Source organism: Gavialis gangeticus, unplaced genomic scaffold (assembly GCF_001723915.1).
Source record: "Gavialis gangeticus isolate Ggan-Ray unplaced genomic scaffold, GavGan_comp1, whole genome shotgun sequence".
In the NCBI taxonomy this organism is placed as follows: domain Eukaryota; kingdom Metazoa; phylum Chordata; order Crocodylia; family Gavialidae; genus Gavialis; species Gavialis gangeticus.
The window spans coordinates 10,959,161-10,967,425 of NW_017729025.1; the positions used below are offsets into that span (position 1 = coordinate 10,959,161).

Sequence of the window (8,265 nt, forward strand, 5' to 3'; positions counted from 1 at the left end):
TCTGGTTTTGGCTATCACAGCCAGGTGATCTACAACTCTTGTTCATTAACTAGCAGAAGAGAAAGAATTCAACCTCATGCCATACAGAAATATGCAGGCAGGTGTTAAGAAAACTGGCTGAGCCAGAAAGCTAGTTTGACATACAGCCGATAGAAGTTCATACATTTGAAACATTCTGAGCCTGAGATGCAGCAGGAGAACCCTTCTGTTCTTCTCTTTCCCAGCGCTAATGGCAGCGGCTTTAGCACATATGAAGTGCTAGTATGTAATTATAGCTGCAAGTTCAGGTAGTGACTGCTTGGTACACTTTTTTTTTTTTTTTTTTTTTTTGTGGAAAACAGGGATTCCCAGTGATGGCTGACAGACACCAGAATGTTGTGCCAGAAGACTGGTTCTATTTTCCTGCTCTACTCAGAGATGCATTGTGAAATAAATAAGGTACAAACAAAATTGATATGACAAGGTCAATCCCAGCAGCATATTTACAGTACATCACTCACCTGGAACCATACATACTGTTCATGCAGTAAAACAGCAAATGCAGCTCTTTCCAAGGGTGTGTTTATACAGTATTGCATTGTGCTGTGCTGAGATACTCAAAGTCATGGTGAAGAAGCTACCTTAGGTATTGGAAACAGAGTAGCCACATTAGTGTGGCAGCCTGCCCAGGCCACTTAGACCTGCTTCCCAGGCTGAGGTAACCTGCCCTGGGCAGAGTACCACATGGCTGCCAGGATCTGAGCTAGCTTGGTTACCTCTGCACAGCACAACGTTTTGCTATGTAGACATAGCTTATGAGTCCATAGTCTCTCAGTCTTTCTGAGGTGTTGTGAGAAGTGTCTGGTTCAGTAACAACCTGACTATACACCAAAGACCCAAAGGATGAACGAAGCTCTGAGGTTGCTTAATCCAGGTGATCAGGACAGCTTCTTGGCACAAGTTTGATTTAATGTCCATTTGCTCCCTCTGAAAGTATGCGTGAGGGCTCCGTATACTTTGCAGTCATTAGATAGAAGAGGGCAGGGGTGGGCACCAAAGCCAGTAGGGGTAAATCCTCCTCTAGCTTATCCAGCTTGGAAATCGAGATGATTCCATAGGCATGAAGTAACCAGTGGCTAAAGAGAACAACAAGCCTTTTCTTCCTGAGCAGAAGATCCTTGAAAGACTGGGGAGGGGGGAGAAAAAAAGTTAGCTTTTTCCTGTTTAAATTATGCCTGATTCTCAAGCAGGTAAAGTAGGGCACTGTGCATAGCAAGGTGCTGCTTGAGGCCTGTTGGACTTGAGAGTTGCACTTTGACCCTTGATACCACTAAATCTGATCTCTTCCTAGTCTACTTGGGGAGTGTCATCAAGGACTGGCTTGTGCAGGTTTCCTATAGCTGGAACCAGATGCCAAAAATGAAAGTTTATTTGTATGCAGCATAAGCAGTGGGAAAAGTACAAGTGTACGCACACAAGTACACACCAACTCCAGATGACACTGCGGCAGAGGAAAGAGCTCTTTGGCCACACATGAACAACATATACGCCTACCTCATCTCATGCTTGGTTTCTCAGGTATCTACAGCTATAACATTGGGCATGTCCTGATGAGCAAGCACATATATGCAGATGCACGTTTCCCACAGGACAAATAGTAGCTGCCTATATTTGACCCAGGTGGGGTACAGGAGGCCGGGAACAGCATCTGTGGTTTTATCTGTGGTCCTTGGGGCCTCCTAGGGCAGCACCAGTGCCCAAATGGCTGCTCACAGCCAGATTGTGCCTCTTTAATGGCCAGGCTCTAGTTTTGGTGGCACATGCTGCTGCCCTGTGCTGCACCGCTTTTTTTTTTTTTAAGCAGTATCCCAGTGTCAAAAACACCCACTGTGCTGCAATTTAGCAGGGTGGCAAACGGACACACATGTGCTGCAAACTGCACATGTCCTGACAAGCACACACCCACTGAGTTTTAAAGGACCAAGAAAAGCTATTTTTACTTACCTCAACTTCAGAAGCTGACATGTACACAGCCAGGGTGACCAACGATAACACCAATATAATATAAGGGAAAGCGTAATCTAGAAACAAACAGTGGACATATCAGGAGAAGGAACACACCCCCAGATTCAGTTCATTTCAGCAGGAAACAGTTACAGCCATGCCCATTCCTCTGAATCGCTGCAGCCCAACACAAAAGCAGCGCAAACAAGAGCTGAGCATGAGCTATTTTGTTTTTGGTGGGTCAAAGTTCAGCTTCTTGAAGGTCCAAATGTCTACAATTCTGGTGAAGAGCTGTTACCCACTGTATAGCAAACTGTTACAGTCTGGTTCTACACCCTCCTTCATACTAGAAACATGGGTAGAAGAGACTCACAATGGGGGGGTGGGGTAGTGCTGATACTGAGAAGTAGCACTCCCTCTTCCCCAGCTGTCACTCAAAGAACAGCTAACACCTTTAAGAAATTTTCTCCCTGTCCTCCTCCCTGCTATTCCCTGAACTGAGATCCCTATACCTGAAGAAAAGGGACGCAGTCATTATCACTAAGAATTCAGTTTATTTCCACTCCATGTCCCCTTGCCAGACACTGGCTACATTGGAGTATTTCCTAGACTCTCAAACAGTCACTGCTTCCCAAATGCCTCTATCACCATTTGCTAACGCGCACGCGCGTGTGCGTTTTTGGGGGCGGGGGGAAATCTGGATAGAAAGAGCTGTGAAGAAGCCTGGCTCAGTAGTGTCACTGACTAGCTGGAAGGTCACTGCTTCTTCAGGGTGAGTAGGAAGTTATCTGATCTGTTCAACCCTAAGTGCACATTTTAGACCAGTGGTTTTCAGCCTTTTTTCGTTGGCAAAACCTTTAAAAAAAATAAAATAGAGTGGAGGTGCAGACCCCCTTGAATTGTAAATGTGGGTATTCACACACTTTTGATTGACCATAGTTATCTTTCTGGACCTGTGAGTCTGTGGACCCACAGGGGTCCACAAACCACAGGTTGAAAACCACTGTGTTAGAGGAAATGACTTCAAAACAGAGATATTGGTTAGGCTTACTGTACATTTAACTCTACAGCTGACGAACTGTCACCCTGTGCTAGCAGCAGCTACAGATAGAGCTGTTAGCTACACCTGCTTTTGACCTAAGATAGGGGCTTCTTGGTTTCTAAGCGTTTATTCCCAAGAATGAGAGGCTGCATTTCTTCGTTGATTAACTGACTGTGTGTGCAGTGATCTATGACATTACAACAGGCTTGAGGCAGCAACGGAGCAGTAAGCATACTTTCTGGACAAACTGTTCTTCATAAAATTAGGGCAGTGTTGTCACCCACACAGTAGGAAAGGACACACTTTTTCCACTGTATTAAAAGTCCCCTGTTGGAGGCGTATGCATTCTTAAGCGACACACGCAACTTACAGAGGAGGCCTCCTCCAACAGCCTGAAGCACAGTTAGAATAGGGAAGAAGTACAGGGCTGCATAAATGCTTTTAAATCTATCCGACTTTCCTAAGCCACAGGCGATCTTCTTAACCAGAAGAGGTCGAAGCAGCATCATCAACACTAGGCAGAAGGCATAGTAGATAAACACTATGGTGTATCTGTAGACAAAAATGCGACAGTTACTGTTTGCATGACCTTAACTTCTGGACTTCTACCTTAAGTGCCACGCTGTTTCCTGCTAGAGATGGTTTCAGCTCTGAAGGGGTTGCAGTCAAAACACCCAAGTGATGGGAAAGGGGAGCAGTGGCACGGAATACTGCCCTGACCTACCCCACTTCATGTAGCAGGACAGTGGGAGAAATGCAAACAAAATACAGGTTTTGACTCCTGCCCACTAGACCACACCTACCTTTGGAGAGTGACAGCATGGGGGGAGGTTACCAAAAGACTCCACAGATCCATTGTTGTTTGTTAATGCTGCACCCTGAAGTTAAATTAATGCACTCTTTGCATACACCATGCATCTTTCTTCCAAAAAATAGCAGCTGGAAATTAGAGTGTTTGTAAGCAATATGGTAAAAGCACTTTCTGCCATTTACTGAGCAAAGTGGAAGGAAAGCCTGCAAGGATCCATAGGAAGCAGCAGGATAAGCTGGCTTGGCTTCTACCTGCTGATACTCAGCTACTTACTACAAGGAAAGGCTACTTCACTGCGCCTTTCAAAAACAAGGGGTATATCTTATTCTGGGGCATACTCTATGTGAGAAAATATAGCATATGAAAATTCACCACTGCCAGTCCTCTATCCCCCCAAGCCCTCACACAGTAGACAAGATGTTAAAGATACAGGCATCTCTTGTTTGGAAGGATGCAGGCACACAGGATGCAAGATAAATGAGAATATGAATTCATAGTACATTGGATATTCTGCAGCAACTGCCTACCTGCATCTTTTTGCCCTGGGTAAGTGAGAACTACCGTATCTCCTTTTTATTGGAAGCAACCTACCCTGCATCTACTGCACCATGAGAGCATGCACACAGGCAGGTTGCAAAGCAGGTGAAGTGCTGCGAGTTTACGTTCCAGCTTGCCTTGCAGTAACAGGTTCATAATGACAAATTCCAGGACTACCAATAACTCCCACTGTGACTGTTTTGTCGCCACTTGCATGGGAACAAGCAGAACTCTCCCAGAACACAAGGCTGCAACAATGCACAAACTCACTCCCAATAAAGCTGTGGTAACAGGACACTGAGGGCGTTGGGTGGTTGGCAAGCTGCTGAGTGCTTTGGAGAAGCACAAGAGTGAACAGAGCAAATCACCAACTTCCAAAGGTTTTTTGGACAGCGCCTGGTTTGGCTCAAAGCCTCATGCATTCTGCACCTTTACAGCGACTATTAAAGGGCACTCATTAAAACAAGAATGAAACAGGACAGCAGGAGCTGCAATGCTGAGGAGAAACCTGATGCCAACTCCCAAGTGAAATTTGACTTAATTAACACTTGTGTTGTCATAAGAAGTTCTTTTTTCCCCTCACTTGATTCAAGTGCCATGTTCTCTTTCACATTCATGATTAGCTTTTAAATAAATCTCCATGCTGTAGGAATGGTCTGAATCCAAGTCAAATGACATGCATTTGGGAGGACACCCAAGTTGCCCTCATGCAAGGGAAATAGGAAACTACTAAGTACATTTTGCCAACATAACAACTGCAGTTGAGTGAACAGTTAAAATCATGAAGTACAGAGGATTCAACACCAAATTAAGGGAAAAAAAGTCCGAGTGGAACAGATTTTGTACTCACAGAGGATAGACTGCTTCATGAGTGCAGTGAATAGTGTTAATGTAATCCGGGCTTGGGTTGTACAGCATCGTATACCAGTCTGACAGCATCACTACCTTGCAGGAGCGGATGCACAGGGAACCCACTGGGTCACTCACAAGCAGCGTAACTATAGCTGCGACACTGCATTCAAATAAGGCTGTAATGTGCTGGAACAATGCACTGGAACTGGAGGAAGGAAGGAAGGAAGAGGTACTTCATGTCACTGTTACTACTAAAAAGAATGAAAATGCTGACTGAAAAAATATTCCTTTCAATTTTGAACTTCTGCTGAGTTAAGGACAGGACAGGAAACCACCTTGCTGACCACTTTAAAACTTTATACTGTAATGACTGGACAGTAAAGAGTCCAGACATTAAATCCACATAATCCATGATTCAGACAGCTTTACATGTGCAGTCAGATTGTGTTTGAATGTCTGAAACTAACTTTTGCACTGCTAGCAGTCTAGCAAACAACTAAGATCAAACTACCAGATGAGGTGTCTCCTCATAATGCACATCACAGATGCGTATCACAGATCTTATGTGTGCACTGACATGGAACCCGAAGGCTGCTTTTTACAGACTAGCATGCATTGGTTTAGGAGCAGCGCTTTTGAACAGTGTCATAATTTGCTGTGCTTTCACCTACTGGGACAAGCAGATACACAACACCAAAGTAACTAGCGTCCATTTGCACTTGGATGCAAGTTATATCAGTGCCCAAAGGAAACAGATTAGCTTTGCAGAGGCAGCTGCCAAGAGTAGGTGCTATCACAGTGCCCTGCCGCTAGGTGAGGAAGTCCAGAATAGAGCAGCCCTTTGCTCAGTGCAGACTAACATTCAACTGACCTGACCTACAGCAGTGTAGGGTTGCTCAATCTGTCTGCTCCACATTTACATCAAGGCATGTTATACTGGTATTAACGTACTGCACATTCGCTGTTTAAACTGAACTATTACTGAAAAACGAGTCTATGTGCTTGCAATAGGATTATCCTATTATTAGTTTTTCATCATCATAAATAACAACAACAGTCAATCCTCCTGGATCATAGTGTATGCATGAGGGTCATCCAGACCTTTGATGCATGTGCCTAGGCAAGAATTTTTGGAGAAATGGAGGCTGCCCAGACCTGCCAGGCCACCAAGACAGCAGGCGGCCTGGGCTCGAAGCAAAGACCAGACTGAGTCCCGATGGGAATCGAACCCAAGTGTCCCGTGCAGTAGACAAGGATTCTCTCTCTGAACCACAGGTTACTACTACCACCACCACCACGGAAGTTCCTACAAGACAGACATCTGCACATGAAGAAAGCCCGGCGCCCAGTTTCACTCATTCATTTTTATAAATCAGCGTCTTTCCATTTGTTATACTCAGTTACGACTTCTCACATTTGATTACAGACCAAACATTTTAAGTCTAACACACAAAATAATTTCCTGCCACATTGCATGGATGCGTGTTCAAACGGATCTCTTCTGACAGGCTGACAGTCTGCAGAATGAAAGGCTTTACTCATTTTCACTCACCAAAGGTTTTTAGAGAAGTCACAGGAAAAGTACTGTGTTTGTACAGCATGAAACATCACAGCGCGCAGCACGGCTGCTAAACCAGTTGGCTATAAAACACGGCATGGCCATGGGCTTAGTAGCATGTATAGCCAAGGACTCGAGCCAAATTCAGACTCCCACCCAGGTGCCCGTCGGAGAACCGTGCGCAAACAGCTCCTCACCTCTTCTTTCCTGAATACCACTCGATGAAGAACCAGTGCAGCACCAGGGGCAGCATGGCCATGAAGCCCAGGTACAGCCAGTCGTAGCGGTCTGGGGACTCTGTGCATGGCCGGCAGATTTTGTGGTCGTCCGTCCTCTGTCCCCTGGGACACACCTGTAAGAGCAACCCCCGCCCAGGGCTGCGGTGATGTTGTCTGCAGTGCAGTGTGGCCTTCGCTGTTGCTGGGACCCAGCTGAAGGGGTGGCCTGGGCTCGAAGCAAGCCTCGACACCACTGCACTGAGTCTCAGGAGCCGCCTGTCCACCCCCCCACCGGCGCTGCTCTCGGCGGGGTCGGCCCCTGCACCCACTTGATCCCGGCTCCCCTCGAACGCAGCTCCCCGGGGCCCAGCAGGGATCCACCTCCCCGAGACCAGGCTGGGGGGCAGGCACCACCCGGTGCCAGAGCGCGGGAGGGAGGGCGGGACAACGCTCACCCCGCAGTCGCTGTACACCCCGTTGGAGCCGTTGGCGACCAGCACGGCCCTCCCGCAGTACAGGCCCAGGCAGGCGGGCTGCACCGCCACGGCCTGCATTGCAGCAGGTCGCGGGGGCCCCAGGGTCTTCGTCACCTGCTGAGTTCGTCACTTCCGTCGCGGTGGGGTGGAGGAGAGGTTCCGGCCGGAGGAAGGGGGGGCAAGTGCTCCACCCAATAGGGGCATTGACTGCCCGGCTTCCGCCCCCATAGGCCGATGCTTCCTTTCCAGTAGCTAGTGGTGGAGCGAGACCAACCTGCTCCTTCTATTGGTGGGGCCTCTCTAAGCCCCGCCCCTCCCCTCCCCTCCCTCATAGGCCGGCGCTCCCCTTCCGTTGCCCAATGGCGGAACGCCCCGCCCCTCCTTCATTCCCTCCCTTCTAAGCCCCGCCCCTCCCTCTCCCTTGTCCGCCACAGGCCGAGCTTTACCCAATGGCGGAGCGAGGCCGGTTGAAGCCCCGCCCCTCCCCTCCCTCATAGGCCGGCGCTCCCTTCCCGTGGCCCAATGGGCCGAGGCCTACCCAGCTCTTCCCCTTCTATTGGCGGGGCCGCTCTCAGGCGCGTCCTTTCCTCCCCTCTGCTGTCCCATAGGCCGGCGCGCCCCTCCCCTGGCCCACTAGCGTGGTGCTGCGCCTAGGCCCCGCCCCATAGTTGGTCGGTGGGGCGATGGCGGGGCTGGAGCTACCGCCTCACGCCGCGGCGCTGCCGGTGCTGCGGGCCGTGGAGATGCACGCGGGCGGGGAGCCGCTGCGGGTGGTGCCGGCGGGGCTG

General features: G+C 48.7%; 2 protein-coding genes across 2 annotated transcripts in view; one reads left to right on the forward strand and one right to left on the reverse strand.

Annotated features, from left to right (window-relative positions):
• Positions 1 to 466: 466 nt before the first annotated feature.
• On the reverse strand, positions 467 to 7,591 carry JKAMP (JNK1/MAPK8-associated membrane protein). Its single transcript, XM_019518392.1, has 6 exons — positions 7,457 to 7,591; positions 6,981 to 7,135; positions 5,224 to 5,430; positions 3,396 to 3,577; positions 1,984 to 2,060; positions 467 to 1,165 (listed from the first exon to the last, which is right to left on the reverse strand). The coding sequence occupies exons 1-6, from the start codon at positions 7,553 to 7,555 to the stop codon at positions 947 to 949; spliced, it is 939 nt and encodes a 312-aa protein (XP_019373937.1). The 5' UTR covers positions 7,556 to 7,591; the 3' UTR covers positions 467 to 946.
• A 554-nt stretch (positions 7,592 to 8,145) lies between these two features.
• Positions 8,146 to 8,265, forward strand: part of L3HYPDH (trans-L-3-hydroxyproline dehydratase) — a 24,023-nt gene continuing 23,903 nt past the window's right edge. The window contains exon 1 of the mRNA XM_019519884.1: positions 8,146 to 8,261. Coding sequence (XP_019375429.1) covers positions 8,161 to 8,261 — 101 coding nt within the window. The 5' untranslated portion in view covers positions 8,146 to 8,160. The remainder of the gene's footprint in view (positions 8,262 to 8,265) is intronic.

What these genes read in the sequence shown, in the direction of transcription:
- JKAMP (XM_019518392.1), bottom strand. Translation starts at nt 7,555, where the DNA reads ATGCAGGCCGTGGCGGTGCAGCCCGCCTGCCTGGGCCTGTACTGCGGG. An exon ending in GGGTGTACAGCGACTGCGGG is followed by an intron (nt 7,136 to 7,456) that starts GTGAGCGTTGTC and finishes TTGCTCTTACAG; the next exon opens with GTGTGTCCCAGGGGACAGAG. An exon ending in TGGTATTCAGGAAAGAAGAG is followed by an intron (nt 5,431 to 6,980) that starts GTGAGGAGCTGT and finishes TCCTTCCTCCAG; the next exon opens with TTCCAGTGCATTGTTCCAGC.